General features: G+C 39.9%; 1 protein-coding gene across 6 annotated transcripts in view; it reads left to right on the top strand.

The window, feature by feature from the left end:
* The window catches only part of ECPAS (Ecm29 proteasome adaptor and scaffold), a 66,805-nt gene that overhangs the window by 17,736 nt on the left and 28,695 nt on the right, over positions 1-20,374 (top strand). For 5 of the 6 annotated variants that reach the window (XM_086769847.1, XM_086769852.1, XM_086769846.1 and 2 more), the window contains 20 exons: positions 472-590; positions 1,678-1,830; positions 4,011-4,179; positions 4,694-4,833; positions 5,820-5,901; positions 6,163-6,282; positions 7,081-7,166; positions 7,447-7,525; positions 8,613-8,662; positions 9,226-9,292; positions 9,378-9,500; positions 10,656-10,759; positions 11,801-11,924; positions 12,985-13,065; positions 13,798-14,029; positions 14,560-14,651; positions 16,427-16,561; positions 18,663-18,828; positions 19,226-19,398; positions 19,881-19,982. In XM_086769847.1, the coding sequence (XP_086625973.1) occupies positions 472-590; positions 1,678-1,830; positions 4,011-4,179; positions 4,694-4,833; positions 5,820-5,901; positions 6,163-6,282; positions 7,081-7,166; positions 7,447-7,525; positions 8,613-8,662; positions 9,226-9,292; positions 9,378-9,500; positions 10,656-10,759; positions 11,801-11,924; positions 12,985-13,065; positions 13,798-14,029; positions 14,560-14,651; positions 16,427-16,561; positions 18,663-18,828; positions 19,226-19,398; positions 19,881-19,982 (2,397 nt within the window). The remainder of the gene's footprint in view (positions 1-471; positions 591-1,677; positions 1,831-4,010; positions 4,180-4,693; positions 4,834-5,819; positions 5,902-6,162; positions 6,283-7,080; positions 7,167-7,446; positions 7,526-8,612; positions 8,663-9,225; positions 9,293-9,377; positions 9,501-10,655; positions 10,760-11,800; positions 11,925-12,984; positions 13,066-13,797; positions 14,030-14,559; positions 14,652-16,426; positions 16,562-18,662; positions 18,829-19,225; positions 19,399-19,880; positions 19,983-20,374) is intronic. The other variant, XM_086769851.1, reaches the window with a different exon arrangement.

The raw sequence follows: 20,374 nt of genomic DNA on the forward strand, positions 1-20,374 counted from the left end.
AGATAATCCAGTATTCAGTATTGCTTTGCTGTGCTGTTGTGTCACTGGATTCTGTTTGGATGGCATTTGCAGCTTTTAGTTATGATGACTTAGAAACACGTTTGCAAGAGAAAACTTGCCTATGCCACTAACTTTGTATTTATTCAATATTGCTTTCTATTTTATTTCAGAAATAGGTAAGAGAGAACATTACATTTCTGTTCTTGCTCAAGTAAAGTGCTTTTAGTGAAATTGGCAGCAAATAGGAGAAGCTAGGGAGGGATTTTTACATTGTTGTTGTCCTCCTTTTAAATTTGAGACTCCGCAAGACCTACTCGGAAAACTCTTTCTATCAGTCCCATTAAGAAATTGGTCTTCCAAAACATGTGTGTTTCTAACACCCAGTTATGTAACACAACATACAAGAAGAGTTTAAAGAACAGATATTCTTTTACACTGTTGCAATACTGTGTGCTTTTTCTACTCCTTCAGAATTTTACCATAATTTATGTTAAGATGGGATACCCCCGTCTGCCTGTGGAAAAACAATGTGAATTGGCTCCAACTCTTCTCACTGCAATGGAAGGGAAACCTCAACCACAGCAAGACAGGTATGACTGCTTATTCTTGGAGTAAATTCTGCTTGTATCATTTTAGTAAAAATTTTTATCACTTGTTAAAAGACGTTTTTTTTTCCTTGTTGTGATCTTCGTTGCTTAGGATGTTCTTGGCTTGTACAATGTGGATCAGCAATTCAGTAGTTTAGGTGGTACAAAGAATTCATGTAGTCTAATGTTGTAATACTATACAGAATCTGCTGTAGCAGACTCTCTGTATGATAAGAGGCCTGTGTTGTGATGGATATGACTGTCCATATCCCTTATCCATCTTCATCAAATTCGGGTTTCCAGCTTAAGGCCAGACCTTCAATAAATATCCTCTGTCCAGCAACAGGAACAGCAGTAAATGTCTCAGATTGGCCACTCTTAAGTTGTGAGATACTTGAAACACTAAGTTGTAATAAATGACTGAAGTTGGGAACTGCTGTGCATTAAGAACTTCTAGAAAACTGTGAATTATGGACCTGCTTCTTAATTACCTTGAGATGGATTTCAACCATGCTGTCACTGGAAAATGGCATTAAAATCATAGAATTGTTCTCTCTACATCACTGTGACAGTGTAAATGTATTTTTTAAATGATCTTACTGAAAGGTCTTGCAGTAAAATCTTGCTTATGTTCATGGGATCAGTGTGAAAATATTTGATTGTCTTCTCTGGCATCATGGTTTTGCCCGGTCCAAAAAGCAAGTATGTGACTGAAGAGAGCTTTGGGAAATCTGTCTATACAACTGAACAGTGTTGATAACTTCTACTCTAGGCAGACTCGGGTTTAACACTTTAAATTTCTTATGGATGAGACAGTCCTAGACTGTATTTTGTGGCATAATTACGAAACATTAAAGGTCTGGACAAAGGCAGCGACTTTATCTCTACAGATGTATATGTGTGCCTTTCTTTTTTAAGTATATCAGGAGGCAAATGGAGGCCAGAGGATTGTGAATCAGTTTAACTTTTGTTAAGATTTCTTTTGCTATTAAGGACCACGTTTGTTTTTAAAGGTTTCTCTCTTGAATGTTAAGAATAAACAGGTGTGTTTTTGAAAAAAATGGTTGCAGTAAATATAATTGTTTTTCAGCCTAATGCATCTTCTAATACCAACCCTTTTTCACATGAAATACCCTGCTGAACCACTGAAAGCAGCAGCTTCTCCATTTAATCTTGCTGAAAAACCAAAGACTGTACAGCTGCTTTTGGACTTTATGTTGGATGTTCTTCTTATGCCTTATGGGTAAGTAAGAGTTAATATCAGTCTTCTCTAGTATTGATGTGTTCTTTATGTGTGAAACTTTACAAACTGCACCCTTGGAAACTAATTTAAAATATGCTGTTATTTCCCAACTCAAATTAAGCCAGTTACATGTTTCAGTAAGATACAAAGCAGGGTCCTAATTTTAAGAATGGGATCACAGTCTTCCTTATTTAACAAAACATTTTTTTTTTCTACTTAATTAGGTGTTATACTATGCTGTCCTTGACCTCTTTTGGGATCAAGGTGAAGCTATGAGGCATGTGAGCTATCTGTTAAATAATCAAACCTTTAAAATAGAAGCTGGATCAAAACATGTGCTCATCTTCCTGCAGTTGAATTTTAAGGCTTATTCCTCCAAGGTCATAAGCAAGGGTGCTCTCTGAAAACTTCTGCTTTCCAGAATTTAAGATTTAATAACAGGATTTGTCTTTCATCTGTCTTCTGATGAAAAGTTTTCTAACTTAAATTGTGTGTCTTAGTGTGAGCACTGTTTCTGACAGGACAAATGATTTAGAGCAACTTGAATTTACTGATCACTGCTTGTTAGGAATCTTCTAGTGCCTAAAATCAATACTTTCTCAGAATCTATTTCGCACTAACTTTTTTAGTGTCTTTGTGTTGCTAGGGGAGCTTTTGCTTTGAAAGAAAATAGAAATGTGTTCTGCTGTTAAAATCATTTCTATTTTCTAACAATTAATCGATTCCCGTAGGATTTTTCTGAGCACCTAACTGTTGCTTACCCAAATGGATTAACGTAAAGGAATGACTTTCAAAATAGTGAGCATGTGGTGCTTCTCCATGTAGCTTTGCTGAAGGCTATGCTCCCATCCGATGTTTTGGTGGCCGCTTCCTTACCATTTGAGTGTGTAAAGTCTTGCAGCTTATGGTTTAAAATGCCTACCCTGTCCTCCGTTCACAGCTCACAGTCTTCAGTTTGTCCAGGTTTATGCTCTTAGCTTCACCCCCACACTGTTGCAGCTTCAGCAGATGAAGCCCTTGGGCTTTGCAATGACGCTTCACTTCCTTCTGTGCTTTTGTACTCTGGCCAAGCATGACAATTTTTAAATACTCAAAGAGACTACAAGGACTAGGGGTGAAGGTTTTGTTTTCTTTCCAGAAGGTGCTGAGAGAATGTCTTCAGCTAGCCTGTGGCTCTGAATGGCTGTCTCTTCAAGTCTTGCTCCCTGGAGTAAGACAGTTTGCAGCTGTTTACAGCTAATTTATGCCTGATAGAACTTGCTCTGTCATTGCCCAGTTGTGAATTAACATTGCTGGTCTGCATGCAAAAACAACCAGAAAGCATAACTCTAGGGCTTACACCTCATAATTAAGTTCAAGTGTTTAAAGTTTTAACTAATGAGACTTGGGATGAATGTTTATCCTTATTGTTGAGACTGTTGACTTCCTTTTGTTGCCTGTGCACTGAATGCAGAACAGATGATGGCTATCTGGAGCTACATAGTTCTTGTTGATCCCTGCACTAAAATTTTGATGCCTTCCTGTGTTGACCAGCTTCCACAGGGAGGTGTGGAGTAGCTTTTGTGAGAGGATAGAGATGTGCACAGGGCAGCTAGACTAGCTAGTCTCCAAAAACACTAAGATCTGTAAACTTAACATTAATGGTTTTTGCTTTCCTTCCCTACTCAGCACTAAAACTGCCATTGTCCAATACATTGTTTTATTTATTTATTTATTTTCTATCAAGGATTGTTTCCTGCCACTTCTCTGTGTTGCATATGCTTCATTATTTCCCTTGTTAGGTTTGTGTTTTTCATAGAAATCATACAAATGTTGTTAAAGCTTTTAGTACAAATTTCTCGAATGTAGTACTGTCTGAGTATTCACTTCTGGTACAAAAGAGATCATTCTTTCTGGTCCATATCCTGAGATAACTCTTTCAAGAGATGCCAGTGGACCCTTCCCTTTCCTAAGTGAGGTTTGTTTTCAAATAGTTAAATGAGATCATTATGACTCTTGCCAAAAATGCTGGGATAACTGGTACCTGAGTCTCAACTGAGTAAAATTCTGTCCTATGTCAGAGTAACGGGATTAATTAAAGAAGAATATGTGAAGTTGGACAGGTTATGTTCCAGCATCTAATTCAGCTGGCAGTGTGGATTGGTAAAGCTTCTAATGAAACTCCTTTCCCACCTGCTTAGGTTTGTATTGAATGAATCTCAGAGTCGACAAAATGTGCCCTCAGCCCAGGGCTCTTCATCAGGTAGCGTGGGAGGTCCTGGAATCCCTCAGCCACCTCCAGGGATGAGCTTTTATGCAGCCAAAAGGGTAATTGGAGATAGCCCATGGACACCAGAGCTGCTGGAACAGGTACTTGCAGTTGTGGGGCTGGTCCTTGATGAACGGGGGGATTATAACAGGGGCAGCTACAGCCAAAGGAATGGGAGGCTGTAGGGAAAATACATAACTAATTCTGACTAGGTCTTTATTCCCTGAGGGAATTTGTTGAGGAGCTTCACATGATGCCTTAAGGAACTTTGCCATGGTGAGATGAGGTGGGAGGTGCCAGGGTGCCAGCAATTCTCAGAGCTGGTTAGGAGGCAACCACAACTGTAGCCTGCTCTTGAGTTTTCCTCTTAAAATATAGTAAGGTTGCAAAACTCCCTTATGTTTATGAAGCATCCCTTTTTAGTAGAGTAGTGGCAGAGTATCCCTAATGGCAATGCAGATACTTTGCCACAGGTGGCTGCTTTGACAGGAGGCAAGAGAAGGGTGCTGCTAAAGCAAACAGAAGCCATCATTTCAGTCAGCTGAACTACTCGGTTATTGTAACATATGCTTTCTTGTCATTAACACTGCCTTTACTGTCCCCACTCTTCAACAGTGTAAGCTGGGGATAGTGAAGTTCATTGAAGCTGAGCAAGTACCAGAACTTGAAGCTGTTATACACCTCGTTGTAGCCTCCAGTGATACAAGACACAGTGTTGCCACAGCAGCAGATCTTGAATTAAAGAGCAAACAAAGGTACAAGTTTGGGTGTTTGGAAAAGATGGTGTTAGGGTTCCTAGCAAAGCTAGCTGCAGTTAATGTAGTGCTCCAGAGAGACTGTGCTCTGAAAGGAGGAGGACTGCAGTCTCCCACCTACCTGTGAAGCTCCCGTGTATTCACATGAGGCTGGGAATGGTGTGGGTTGCAGTCTTGTAGCTAAGAAACATCACTTGGCTCCAGAGCTGACAGCTTTAGCTGTCTGTTTTCAGCTGTCTTTGGTATCACTTTTGAGATATTTTCTTACTCCTTGGTTTCCAAATTGCCCTCTGTGGATTATCAATGGTCAATAAGGCCTTAGTAAGTGATTCGCAGCCAGTCAACTTACCTATATTGTCTTTTCCAGAAAAAGTGTACTTCCATTTAATTTATTAAGGGAGTAAAGAGACTAATAGTGAAGTGAACCACAGTCTAGGAAGTTTGGCAGCCACTGTTTTCTGCATTATTAAAGCTTTTGGTCATCTGCAGTCTGCCTTTCATCATCTAAAGACAATGCTTCTGTCTTTAACCCATCAAGAGGCCAGAGTAATTGCTATTAGTGTTATTTGCTGAGTCATTGATCATACAAGGTTTGCTGGGTCATGTAGGAGATTTGGAGTGAGAGAGGCCTGCCTTTGAAATGTGTATGTGGCTTCTGTATTACTAGATTTAGAGGACTGTTTAACTTGGAGTCAAATATGTAATGTGAAACCTTATATAAATCATGGCAGGAGAGATTATTCTAGTAAGTGACGACAGCGTGGTTAAGGAATGCAGTCTCTCCTTTGCTGCTTGTCTCATCTTTCCCTTTTTGTTGGTATTCTTCACCTGGAGAGCAAAATACAGATGTGAACAAAATGCATGTTAATGGACAATGTTAAATGTCTTTAGAGAAAAATATGTGCTACTGAACCACATATATTTTTAGAAGTAATCAAAAGTCAGAATCATAACATGTTTGTGTTCAATGTGTTTTTTTTCTTTAGTTTAATTGACTGGAACAATCCTGCTATCATCAACAAAATGTATAAAGTGTATCTCGGGGATATACCACTGAAAACTAAGGAGGTAAGATTTGCCTTCGGAGTTGCACACCTGCTTAATTTCTGAAGCTGAAGTTTTAGTTGCCTTATTTTATTTGGAGAAGATATATGTATATTTCTTAAATCTATAATTTCCTTTGATCTCTGCTTTCACTAAACATTTTTACTATTGAGTTTTTTTTATCTGTCCCAGTGTGTTCTGATTTGCCATAGAAGGTAATTTAGCTAACTTAAAAGTATTGCTGTCCAGAGATGCACTATATTATTTCAACTTTGTCTCTCACAGGGATCTGTTCTGAAACCAGAAATGAAGCGAGAATCAGTCAGCACTCGTGTTAAATTAAAGATAGTTCCTCATCTTCTACGATCCAGGCAAGCTGCAGAAACGTTCCCAGCTAACATCCAGGTAATGCTTATGTTCCAAAACTGCTCTTTCTAATGAGCTTGATAATACAGTTCGTCCAGTACTTACACGGGGGAAGCAACGTTACTGATGACAATGTTTAAAGAAGGGGAATTAGAAAATCCTTTGTCTTTATTTTGGCTGGGATGGATCTAATTTTCTTCTCAGTAGCTGCTGTCTTTTGGATTTAGTATGGAATTTGGTGTGTGAAGAATGTTGATAATACACTGATGTTATGAGTTGTTGCTAAAGAGGCCAAGGACTTTTTGCAGCTTCCCAGGTTTCGCTAATGTGCAGGGCAAGAAGCTGGGAGGGATATATCTGGTACAATTGACCCAAATGGGCCAAAGAAAGTATTCCGTACCGTGGATGTCATGCTTAGTATGTAAGGGAGGGGGTTGGCCACTGGGCAGCTCTCTCACTCTTTTTCTCACTGCTCAGGATCGTTCTGGGATTGCTTTTTGGTTTAGTTTCTGTGATCGCTGCTCAGGATGGGCTGTGTTGGTTATTGGGTTGTCGAGTGGTGATAAATTGTGCATCGTTCATTTTGAATATCTTATTATACCTGTCCTTCCTTGTTATTATTATCATCTTCCTTTGCTATCGTGGTAAATGGTCTTTGTCTCAATCTAGGAGTTGGTTTTTTTTGGTTTTTTTTTCAGTTCTCTTCCTCATCTCACTGGGAGGGGGAGGGTGAGCAAGCAGCTGTGTGGTACTCAATTGCTGACTGGGCTTAAACCATAACACCTTTGAAAGTGAGGCCAGATACTCTCTAATCTGCTCTTTATTCCTTTTGGCCAGGTGGTTTATGATGGACTCTTTGGTGCAAACACAAATACAAAACTTAGAAGTCTGTCCTTGCAGTTTGTGCATCATATTTGTATCATGTAAGTAATTCAGACTGAGCACAAAGTTTTTTAGCTTTTACCTAGAAGCTGCTCTGTTTACCAAATATATAACTGAACTAAGAGCAAAGAAAGAGTGCTAAAACTCATGGAAAGCAGGGGTTTTTCCTAAATCCTGAAATCTCTGTGTGTGTGCATGTGCTTGCATGCATTAAGTTGTAATTTCTGAGCTTAACAAAGTTGAGAAAAAGTGATACTGCGACAAGATACTTTTAAGGGAGGCAAAAGATAATATTTTGTTTGTTGCTGTCTCTAATTGCAGTTGTCCAGAAAGTAAAATAAAGCCATTAGGCCCAATGCTTTTAAATGGACTTACAAAGCTGATCAATGAATACAAAGAGGTAAGCTGAAAGGTTCTTTACTATAGAGCTGTAATTCTTCATGTGAATACAAGCAAAAGACAAATACCTTTATGATGGAAACTGGTCAATATCTTTTTTGTAATTGCCTGAGATAGCTATCAAAGGACACTTTTAAAGAAATTTTGTTGGAAGAGAGGCAAGTACTTCAAAAGGCTCTGTAGGAAAACTTTTTATTTAACAGCTGTGGGTAGGTGCTTGGACACTATTTGCAGAACTCTCAGGAAATAATAGTGTTGATAATCTAAAGAGTGAGGCCAGACCAGCATCTTAGCTGCTGTTGCTCATTACTCTGGAGCACACAAGAGACCTCAGCTCCAGGCATGTACCCTGTTGTCACAAGCAGCTGTACAGGCCGTCTTGTAAGACCTTCCATCCTGTCTGTCCAGGGATGGATTGTTATGGGAAGAGTGCTACAAACAGAACTGCAAATGCCAGTCTAGCCTGAAGAGATCTTTCCAGTGCCATTTCAGAATCCAAATTCCCCACGACACTCCTATGTGTATCTTATGAAGGGCTGATGTTGCAGACCTCCTCTTCTGCAGCTTTGATCCCCTTGCTCGTTCGTTTGAACTGTTGGATATGACCTTCTGGCTTGAGTTGATGTTGAACATGTGGGGCTCTCCTGCCATTTGGAAGGGCATGAAAAAGGAGTGTTCAGAAGAAAGTAAGCTCATATAAATGTGGTGCATTGGCCATTTGCAGGATCTGTTGTGCCAACAGCTTCCTTTGTGTAAAGCTGCTTTTTAGGACCAGTGGAAGGTTTCTGTCCCTTTGCTACTGTTTCATGTGCTTGCTGAATCTCCTTAGCTCTTGAAATAAAATGCATTTAGCTGAGACCAGAAGGGAGATTTACATTTTGTCACCGTTTGTAATTTTCTGTTTCTTGTGGAAAAGCATGCTCCTTCTGTTCCTGCGTAATGCTTTTATTCTTGGATATGACTATATTCCAGGAAGGCCTGTTTGAGCACTTTGAAGACAGGTTTTAAAGTAGATGTTTAGTTATAAAAGACAGGACTTCATGTATTTCTGGTTTTGCTGACTTATATTTGTTGTTTTATCATTCAAGGATTCAAAACTGCTGTCAATGGCATATTCAGCGGTTGGAAAGCTCTCCAGGTAACTGAAGCGCCATTTAAGCAATAGGACATTGAGTAACTTTTCCAGAGTAATCTGTTAATTTATCAGCAGCAAGCTTTATGCCACTTGCCAATTTTGTAATTGAGTGTACAGTGCAGAGAAAAGCATTCTTCTTGTGACATCTCCAGAGGTGTAAGAAGAAATATGTTTTAAGCGGATAGCTTCTCTAGCAGTGATTAATCTGGCAGTGATTCTGTGCTCGTGAATTATGCACAGAATTTAAGAAGTGGTTCTACTTTCTGGATTACCAGAAACAAATTAAGAAATGTACAGCAAAGACTAGAGGGCATAAAGCTAGAAAAGTGGTACATCCAGTGGTATGTTGGTGATCTGAGTGATTGTCCATAAAATACCTTTCTTTCCAAACTGTTAAAGGCAGGGGTGCTGCTCTGTGGTGAAAATGTGTAAGATAGAGCAGACTTTCTATGCTGGTTCTGTTTTGTTTGACAGTTAAAATGTGGGATGAGGGGAAGACCAATGAAATATGAAGCATTTCAATTTAAAAAATGAAAAACTTCATGAATTACAATGTCTTGTTTCAGCCGAATGCCTCAGCTCTTTACCAAGGATATAGCACTGGTACAGCAGTTTTTTGAAGCTTTATGCAAGGTGGGTGCTGATGGGGCTTTGGGAAATCATTAATATTCTTGTCATTGCACAACATAAAGTGAAAACTCTTGGCTTTGTACTGCAGGAAGATGCTGATACTAGGCTTGCCATACAGGAAGCCTTGTCTATGATGGTTGGAGCATACAGTAACTTGGAAGGAGCCCAGCGTACCCTGATGGAAGCTCTTGTTGCATCTTATTTAATAAAGGTATTTTCAGTGGAGTCAAAATTAAGTACCTTAAAAAAAGAGCTGTTCATTGTTTTCCTGTTTCTTGGCACTTCCTGGTGTATACTTTTGTAACAGGTCTCCCTTTTCTTACTGAATGTATTGGCCTGTCTGACAGAAGAAGGGGTGTGTGTATATGCTTAGATGAAATATTTTAATATGGTATAGTGGCTGCAAGAAGGGTGACAAATGCAGTTTTCTATTTGTGTTCTGTTTTGCAAAGAAACAAAGCTGTTGTGGTTGTGCTGTATGTTTCTCATAGTCTCCTCCTAAGAAAACTTTGAGAAGTAGGTGCTTCAAAGACAGTATCTTGTGAAATGCTTTGTAAAAGCAAGAGTTTGATAGAAAGGATCATTGCGTGGATTTCAGTGTGCTATGGGATTTCTAACATTATAAGGTGCCTGGAAACCTCCCCAGGAACTCAGTCTTGAGACAGTAATCCAGAGGAAACCACACTTCCCTGACTGTCTTACTTCAGGGAGTGTCATGTTTGTGTTCAGAGTTCCCCAGAGGTCTGGGTTTTCAGAAAGACTGTTTGTTTTTTGTGTACTCTTGTGTTTGGATGGGTACTCAGGGTAACTGTGGAGGTATACGTACTTCTAGCATTTGCACTAGTAAGTGTGTAAGAGATGTTTTCATGCTGATGAAAATTTTGCCTGGGTGCTAGAGTGATCCAGATTTCCAGGCAATACCATTTTGAGACTATCTGAACCCAGCAGAAAATGACCACCCTAAGCTAATGTTTCTTTTCCACCTCTGCCTGTGTTGTTCCTAAGGGCAGCTCTGTTTTGTGTGGATAGATGATGTATGTCATTCTTAATTTCAAAATTGCCTGAGTGGGGCAGTTCAGATCTAAGAATTAGTGATAAACCTGATTTATGATTCCCAAAAATGTGCATGTATTTAATCAAACATCTTATTCTCCGGTTGTGTATGCATGAGAAGCTAGCTTTTCTTTTCCTCATCTTTTGCAATGTGGAGACTTAACAGGAACAGTGTCTCAGGATGTCTAAACTCTTTGAGTCATGTTGGTGCCAGAGGCCAGAACAGGTGACTGATGATTTACAAGTGGTGAGTGCAGGTTATGAGTGTGTTCATTTAAAACTCAACCATATGTTTGTGTCTGTTCTCTTTAAGCCTGAAGTTCAAGTACGTCAAGTGGCTGTGAAATTTGCTAGCACAGTATTCCCTCCGGATCATATCCCTTCCAGATACTTACTCCTGTTAGCTGCGGGAGACCCGTAAGTTTTCCTTTTTAAGTTATTTTCACATATACACATGCACACATATATATATTTGCATCCAATATCTGTTTGGATAAAATATGAATGCATTTGTATATGTGTGTGTGTGTAAGTACATAAAACTTACTCACTGAAAATCAAGTACAACAATTTGGAAATCAACCTTTACATAAGGGCATTCTTGACAGTTCTGTGAACTGCTACTTTGCCTTATGGTAGTCTTTGGCTTGGATTCTTTTTCTTGTTTGTGATGAAGTGCTGTCCCTAAAGCATTTCATGTTAATTATAAATTGCAATTGCAAAGTAAAAATGCATTCACTGAAATTTCCTTTACAATGGCTAGAATTAATTTTTTTCCTGGCAAATTCTGTCAGTTTATTTTTAGCTTGTGTTTCCAAAGAGTCAGGAGCATGTACTTGTGAGAGTTGCGACTCTCTGCTGAGGAGCAGCTGACTCATTAAATTACAGTAATTTCATTTGCATTTTTCTACTATTACAGTTTAAGTGGTGGGGTTTTTTCCAACTTACTTTAATTGCTTGATTTTTTTTTTTTTTAAGATGAGTTGCTACTGTGTAACTAAGGAAAGCTTAAAAAGCTTAATTGCAGCAAACCACTGTCATTGCCATGTCAGCACTTTTTCAGGAGTTGATCCCCTGCCAAGCAGATAGCAATAAACCTGACAGGTATCAGCTGAAGCTTGAATATCAGAAGTGATGAGAAGGAGCAGCAGATAGGAAAACAAGAATGTGGAAATGAGGAACTGGTGGTGAACACTAGCAGGATGTAAGAGAAGCAGAAATGGACTGATCCAGACTGTTTTGCAGAGGCCACTCATCACTATGCTTTTTCTTTCCCCTCTCTAAAATGAACAGATCATTGAAAGCTCTAATGCAAAGTTTTTTCCCTTTCCTTTAAAAAAAAACCTTCTCATTTAAAACTTTTTCTCTCTCCCCTAGCTTCCCAAGATATGTTTTTGCTCATTAAAGGTCATTTGTTCTGTGCAAATAACGTCTGTTTCTCATCTTTTCTTCTGAAAGGCGGGAGGAGGTACATGGGGAAGCCCAGCGGGTGCTGAGAACATTTCCTGGTAAAAATGAAAAAGAGAGTTCTGGGAAGCAGATGCCTTCTTTCCCTGAAATGGTCCATTACATTCAAGACAAGGTACAGTGCTTCTATCCCAGTAAATGACAGATACATGCCTGATCCTCAGGCATGTAATAAGTCTGGTCTTCCCTTCCCTGTATTCATCTCCCTCACCTCCCCCGAGGAGCAGAGTTAGATAAAATCACAGTGAAGACCACACTTAGTATTGTATTGCCAAGATTAGCAGTCGTTGTTGCCTTCTGCTGGCAATAAATGCAAGAGATCCAAGTGTTAAGTAACAAGGGGGCAGATCCCTTAACAAGGGGATTATGTTGCACTGATAATGTTTGTGCAGATCTGTGGAGCGAGGAAGCCAAAGCAGCAGAAGATCTTAGCATGTTAAGAGATCTGAGGATCTGTTGACTTCTGTGCAACTGCCTTGTGTGCGTATTCAGATGCAAGGCTGCTTTGCTCAATCCAGCCCTAGCAGTGATGCATGTGCTGCCTAGAGAATATGGACGTGCTTTTCTGCAGCTGTTGCAGTGGGTGTTACTGGAAACCTCCTGTTCGGATGTTTTTCTGCTGGAATACTCCTGCTTGTCAAAGCTAACATTTCCATAGAAAGAAGTTGCTCACTTGCTACAGCAGCCTTCTACTTAGCAGGTAGCAGGGTCTGAGAGACTCCCTGGGCTTGTCTGATGCAGCATAGGGTGCCCACCTCCCAGTACTAGGGAAGCCTGGCTGCTCTGCAGCCTCACCAGGCAGACCTGCTGTCTCCAAGCTTCCTGGCTACTTGTCAGCTGGAGCACCTCAGAGTTTGGAAGTTTATGAAGTATTTTGTTTTTAAATTCCAGAGCGCTTTTTTTTTTTCCTGAGAGGAAGAATGTTGTCCTCCTGCAGCCTCCCCTGCTCTGAATTCAAGAGTTTCCGCTTTCTGAGTTGGTTGGGGCATAAAGTTGATGGACCTAAAGTGTACTATTGTCATGTGTACTATGCCGTTGTTACAGAACCGTCGTACTTCTCCAGTTGCTAAGTGGAGGATAAACATAGTTGCATCAGCAAAATTTCATTGACCTTTCCAACGTCTCTGCTGTTCATGGGTCTAGCTGTTCCAGTCTTAATATACTCTGTTGTTTAGGCCTCTCATCGAATGAAGACTCCAGCTAAATACGTGACTGGAACTGCCGCGTTACCTTTCAATCCTGCCACATTTGGAGAGGTAATTGTCTGGGTTTATGTTGTTGGATAAGTGTATTATTTCTTTAGAGTACAGTGTAAGAAATTAGCAGTTACTATCAGTCACCCTACATTCTAAAATTCCTCTTTTCAACAGATGTTGGGATTAACTCTCCATCCTGTATCTATCTGTCCTTAAATGGCAGCCTGAACAGGATTTTCATGGAGGGCTGGGAGGAATGTTCCCAAGAGGCCTGCTCCACTACTTTCTGCAGCACACCTAATGTAATAGCTTCTCAGAGGGAGAAACTGGCAATTGTATGCAAAAATTCCATTCCTTGAGGCAGATTCCCTGGCTTTAGTGATCTGTAGACAAACTCAGATGTGATGCAAGGTCTGTATTAGCAGTGCACTGAATTGCATTTGCATGCATGCCGATTTGGTGTAGAGTACAGGCTGAACTGCCTGCAAGGAGGTTATATCAGCTGATGATAAACCAAAAGTCTGTGTGTGATTTAATCTTCTGAGAGTGATGCAGGCATTGTAAGGTGGTCTGCTTTCACAGGTGTATTGCAGAAACTGGTCCTAAGATTTGTTATGCTTTGTATTTGTTCCTGTCTCCATGCTGACTCTTCTGTCTAGATTTGATTGAAGAAGAAACTATCTTGTTTTTATTACATTAAATACAGCATGATTCCTGCTCTTCCATTTTGTCTCCGTGTTTTTCCAAGTACTCATGCACTCAGTATCCTGTGTTTTTCCCTTCACTCCTTAGATAGTCCTGTATTTGCGGATGTGTCTTGCTCACAGTGCAGGTGTGGTGCCAACCTCACAGAGCTTGGCAGATATGCAAGATCATGCTCCAGCCATTGGACGTTACATAAGAAACCTCATGTCTGGCAACCACATATCTTTCTCTTCCTCCTCCTCCTCTACAAAAAGTGCAGAAACCAACCCTGTACATATATATATTGGCCTTCTTCAGCAGCTGTTAGCTAGTGTTGGAGGTAAGAAGCTGCGTACAGCACCGTCTTGGAGATAAATAAGTTTTCCCTTATTAAAATGTCTTGCCATGCGTGGCGCTTTGAGCTTGGCTACGTTAATCACAGAGTTGCAGCACGAACTATACTCTTCAGTTTAAACTTGTTCTATACTGCTGTGTGGGTGGGAGGAGGCAGGACACTAAAATTGCAGCATTGATTGACATAATACTTTAAAATTGTGAGACCATTGTCTATAACAGTTTCCTTACCACTGAATGCTATGTCTTCCTCACTTTGATAGTCACGTATCTGCGACAAGTGTAGTCTTAAATTGCTTGAATACCTCTAGAAAAAATTGCTAACAGAATGTTTGCTTGTATTAGTTTCCCTAATATTTCTGAGAAATACTATAGCCTGTTATTCTGTATTGTTTGTTATCCCTAGTGAGTTGCAAATGAATGCTTTGAAATGCTTGATACTTCTTAACCTTTAATTGTGAGATTGTTGTAAATACTGCAGTTGTTTAATAACCTGATTCTTTAATTACTATTTAGGTTTGCCAGTCATGTATTGTCTTCTAGAAGTTGTTTCCGTGTATCCAGAAAAACTAGCCACCAGATTTGTAGACAAAATAGATTGGATAAAGGTATGCTGAAAACACTTTTTTTTGTTTTGTTTTTTGGGTGGAGGAGGTTTGATGCTAGCAAAATACGGCATTTTCCCATGGTAGAATGGAGTATTATTTCCAAGTATGCACTTAATTTTCTACTTACAGCCAACACCTCATGAGATGCTGTATGTAGCAGGGTGGGGAAAATTATATGTAGCACACTGGGGAAAATTTTTTTTTGATTCTTTGGTGTTACTGATTTTGTTCATTGACCTACAGGTAATCTCCATCATTGATCTTGTTAGTATAGTCAGTCAGTTTTTCCCCTTGATCGGAAGATGCATTAAACAGCCAAAGAAAACTGAAAACAGAAGTCTGCAAAATTTTGAAGGAATTATGTAACAGTGGGAATGGTCCAGTGAGAGATGCGAGTGGCTTCTCAGAATATTAGGTTAATTAGATCCCTTATTTTTTTAGAGCCCTTTCTGTGGAGGTTTTTTTTTTTTTTTTTTTCCTGCGGCTGTTAGCCTTAAACAAAAAAAAAAAACAGATAAACTGGAGCCTGCTTGGGAATAAGCCAAAGAGAATTCTGCTTTCCCTGGATTATTTTCTCAGATAACTGTCTGCTTTTGCATTATTTACTTCAAGTATCCAGGATTTGCTAAGCTCTTAGAGTTTGCCTTCACTTTCATTGGGGGAATCTGGCAGAAAAAAATACTTGGTCAAGTTGAAGAAGAGTTAGAATGTGTTCTACAAATTTCTCATGCTGATATCTGTGCTGCTTTGCGCTATATACAGTTTACAACATCTCATTTAAGTGCAGGTGTGAACTTCAAAGGAGATGACTTAAAAAACATTCCCCTCTTTAGTATCTTTGTAGAAAAATCTTTTTCTTTGGCCTGGTGTCCATTTGCAAAATTAAGCTTCTAGGGATGGTAACTGATATTACCTCATTCCAGAAATACTGTTGTAGATCATGCTTTGTGTGATTTCCCTTTGCCAAGTGGAAGTAACAGATCCAGGGGTTTGTTAGAAGTCAGCTACGTGATCTGATGCAAGTTTAGAGTTGAAGTTAGAGTTATGTTTCATGAGCCTGCTGGATCTCCTTTCTTGTTTGTTTGCTTGGCTTGTTTTCCTTTGTGGTGGCCCAAGCCATTCAAAGCTTTGGGTATGAATTTTTCACATGAGTATATTGCATTATACATAACATTAATCGCAGAGGTAAGATTATATCTTAACAAATGACCTGAGGCTTCCCAAATTCAACTTTTTAACAATTTAGATAATACAAGATCCCCAAGACAAAATGGATAAATTTGCATTGAGAGCTATGATTTCCTGGACACGTTTTTGGGGTTTTTTTTGGTACAAGATATAACTGGTTTAACCTCTTGGGTTTTTTTTTTTCCCCTTTGATTAATAAAAATGGAAGACTCTAGTGGCTCAGGAAAATAGTGCCTTTAGGGTTTTTTTTTAGCTCAGTATGGATACAAAATGTGGAAGCTCATCTCAGAAGACAAAATTCAGCCAAGCATTCAATCAGTGTGATTAACGCAGAACTGGTGGGTAGCCCTCTTAATGGCTAGTGGTAATCTTCCTCCTAAATGCTGAGCATATAATGAATGCTTTGCTAAATTGAGTGCTTTGTTTCATACGAAATGGTAATACTGTCAGTTTAAAGGGTGGTTTCTGAGTTAAGTACTACTTGTGTAGCTGCGTGACAGTTGTGCTTGTATATTGAAGCTCTTTACGGACAGACTGTATAAGAAGCTGGTTCTGTATTTTATGTTTCTTTTTAAAAACTCCTGCAGGGTCTGATGAACACAAACAAAGAAGAAATGCGTGAGCTCGCAGCCCTGTTTTATTCTGTAGTGATGTCTACCATGTCTGGAGATCAGCTTAGGGCCTCCTTGGAGCAGCTGATCAAGATGACAAAAGACAACCATGTAACTACCTTCCTTTGTCTGCTTCTTTTTCTTTTTCTCATATCATGTAACTGGTAAGACATCTGAATCTCACTGTGTGTCCAAGATGTATTAGCTTTAATCTGAGTGTAAAATTTAGCTGACTTCCAGTTGGAGAGTGAGAAGGGATTTTTGTTGTAGGCGAGTGCAACAGATCTTTAAATTAATCTCTGAAGCTGTTGTTAAGGTCAGTATGAGGGTTTCCTGGAGGGACTTCCCATCAAAACTAGTACTATCACATATTTAAGCAGTTTTAGCCAGCTAAATATTCCTCATTCCATGGAGTGGTAATGGATCACACTATCTACCTCAAACAGTTTACTAATTCCTTACTCATGAGTAACTACTGGTACCCACAGAACTAACGAAATGTTTAACTCATTAAATGGTCTTCCGCTCCCTTCCTGAGCTATAGCACTCTCCTCGCTCCTCACTGCCTCAGATCTTGGCCCACCAGCAGCCTTTGCTGGGTGAGGGTTGGCTTCTTCCCTCCCACCTCGCACAGACTGCTCAGCAGCCCTCTGCTACACAGTGAGTTTGTCTGCTCTCCCTCCTCTGGCAGCTCCTTCCCCCTCACATGATTTGCATTTTGCCAGTATGAGCATGGAGAAGGAGTCCTGAAAATAAATTTGGTAGGTCTCTGTGCTAGAGTGTGTCTTGAATCCTGAAAGGGAGAAAAAGTAGTAGCATTTCTCCCGCAGGGCATTTTTATATCTGTCTCTAAAGGACTTAATGGGCGACCATTTCACATTGCAGGTAACAGGCTCAAATGCTAACAAGAAGTGCTGACTGTTTTATGCTGTAATTAACAAACACAATTTATTTTGAATCTCTGAAAGCTGTGTCTATGAGCCAAAGCCATGTCATTGCTCAGTTTTGCTCAGGGCACAGCTTCTGTAGTCACAGAGCCAGCACAGACAGCTCTCAGTGCCCCACCATTACTTTCTGCCCCTGTCACTCATAAAGCCAAGGTTCACCTTTCACAGAAGCTAGCTGAAAATAAAGAGGGATGTGAACCATGAAACACAAAAAAAGCAAGGCGTTCCCATGCATTTTTCAGTATGAGTTAGTTAGAGCTCAGGTTTGCTGCAAATGTGCAGAACAAGTTGAATCAGTACGGCTAGGGGTGGTGGTGATCTCAAGGGGGTCAGTAAGGACTGCAGTGTACATGGATAGCTGAAGTAGAGGGAGGGGAAGGACCAACCTTCAGCTGGCTTTGCTGCTGCTGGGAGCCCGCAACAGGGAGCAGTCCCTGCTGGCCAAGCTAGGTTGAATATCCTGTCCTGGCAGCACAGTTGCAGTTGCACTGATGCAACTTTTTGGAGAGTTGTGATAAAAAACAGACACATGAACTAATCTGAGTTTAAGCCCCTGTCCCCTTCTTTTTTTTTTTTTTTTTAATTAAGGCAGCATTTAAGTCTCACAGCCTTACTTCTGCACAAAATCCTTTTGTTAGAATTCACTTGTGGGAATGAGCACAGGTGGATTAGCTAGTCTCAGCACCAAATCAGCGTTGGACAAATTAATGTTCCTGGCATTTAATTGCAGTAATTAGTTTTCACAGTCTGTGGCCTACTGAACTGTGTGGAGTCATTGCCTTTAGTGCTCAAAGGCCAAGTGTGTTCTCATTCTTAGCCTTGGAAACTAAAATAATTCCGTTTTACTGCTTTTTACCAAAGAGTACATTTTTTCCCCTTGATCTGAGTATGCACAGTTTGTAAGCAGAGACAGCATAGTATTATCTTAGTTCACCTTCATAAGTCTGTACTTACAAATCAGATGAGTTGGATTTTGTAGATTTTTTGCCTAGCTGCTAATGGATAGAGTTTGGGAATGTGAGTGCTGGTGATGAGTTCTTAATCTGTCCTCCTAAGCCTCTCCTAGCTTTTGTTAACTTATCTTGAAGGACTTCATTCATCAGAGGGCACTAGCCATATCAAAGTCCATTGTTGCACTATGTGTTAGAACTCTGCTTTTTTCAAGGTGTCTTCTCATCTGGCCTGTCCATATGTGTTTTTAATAAAATCAGGGTTTTGTAGAAAGTGTTACTTACTTTGATCTGTGCTGTTGGTCTTGTCTGTAGAGCCCAGAGGTCCAACATGGATCCTTGTTGGCTTTGGGATTTACAATAGGAAGGTACCTGGCCAAAGGGAAAATCAGAGCAATGGAGCTACATGACATAGAACAGCCAAACACTGCAGTCATGCCGGAACAAGAACAGCTCATAAAGTCGACGACAGAGACGATAGGTAACTGCTTCATGTAACAGTTGTTTTTTCAGCCACCCTAGTCTGAGGACTTTTCTAAGATATTCAGCCCGTACATACTCTAGTCTTGATTTCACTTTCTGTGGTAGAATTTACAGTCTGTAAAAGTGTAATCTAATTAGATGTATTAATTTAATCCTTTTCAACAAGAACTAGGTGGACTCTTAGCTCACAGATCAACATAGCATAATTAGTAGTGCCACTGCTTAGAATCCTCACAGTGTCTCCTTTCACTTTGATTTTGTTCTAGCATAATGCTTTGTACCAGCTGTAAAGGAGATAAAATGATTTGCTTCTTGTATGGGTAAAATGTATCTGCCTGCCCACTGCTAAATAACAATACAAAATCCAGGTTGTCCTGTTTTGCTTTTTGCTGTAGGTTCTTTTCTGGACAGCACTTCTCCCTTCCTTGTGGTGGCTGCTTGTACGGCTCTTGGGGAGATTGGCAGGAATGGCCCCTTGCCAATTCCGAGCGAAGGAGTAGGATTTACAAAGCTGCAGCTTGTTGAAAGCCTACTGTCCCGAATCCCTTCCAGCAAGGAAACAAATAAGGCAAGATTCTGTAGTGTTGTTATGATTCTTATTCATTTCTGGAATGCTCTGTCCCCAGGTTTCTGTATTACCTGCCAAACTCAGCCTCAGTTTTAAAGGAATTAGGCTTATCGTTGGCTTTAGTGAGTCAGAATTGGGCTAAGGGTTTTTCCAGTGTTGTCTAGCAGTTGATTGCTTATGCTTTCTGTAGCCGTAAGTAGGAGCTTAAGGGATGAAAACTATGAATGGGAGTAATTTTAATTCAAGAAAAATGACAGTATCTTCTTTTACGTGGAAATAATCCTCAAAGGTGACAGGACATTAGTTTTGATCTGTATTTTGGAAGAGAGGTGCACCGATTGATCTAACAAGTCACTTGCATGTCTGACTTCTGGTACCTTAAGTGAAATTTCAGCAAGAGTCAGAAAGAGTGGGTTTAAAGTGTGTTTTCTGGACTAACAGGAAGGTTATATGATACAGTTCTTTTTTTGTTTGTATTTAAGATGAAGGAACGAGCAATACAAACGTTAGGTTACTTGCCTGTGGGAGATGAAGGTTTTCCTCACCAGAAGCTACTGTTGCAGGGTTTAATGGATTCTGTGGAGGTGAGGCACGATCAATGTATTATTGTTTATACTACAGTGAGTATTTATATGTGAATCTTTTTCTATCTCTAGAACCAAGTTTACAAGGGGAGCTGTCTTTTTGTAATAATGCCTCTGGGTTTTTTAAAACTGCCGTGAAATAGAGAGCAGAGGTGGGTTTGGGGCTTGTAAAATGTTTTGTGCCACAATTTAAAAACTTGCCAGTTGAGGTCTCTGCTCCAATCTCTGAGACAGATAGGTGTTCCCCTTCCCCTTCCCCCCTAGAAGTAGATAATATAATACACCTTCTTTTTCATCTGAACTGCATCAGCTGATAGAACTCACTTGAATTGAAAGGTTTGTTTATATGAATGTAGGTATCTGTTGGCAGTCTAAATGCATCATTGTAGTTT

This window comes from Chlamydotis macqueenii, chromosome Z, assembly GCF_036417535.1.
Source record: "Chlamydotis macqueenii isolate bChlMac1 chromosome Z, bChlMac1.mat, whole genome shotgun sequence".
Lineage (NCBI taxonomy): Eukaryota > Metazoa > Chordata > Aves > Otidiformes > Otididae > Chlamydotis > Chlamydotis macqueenii.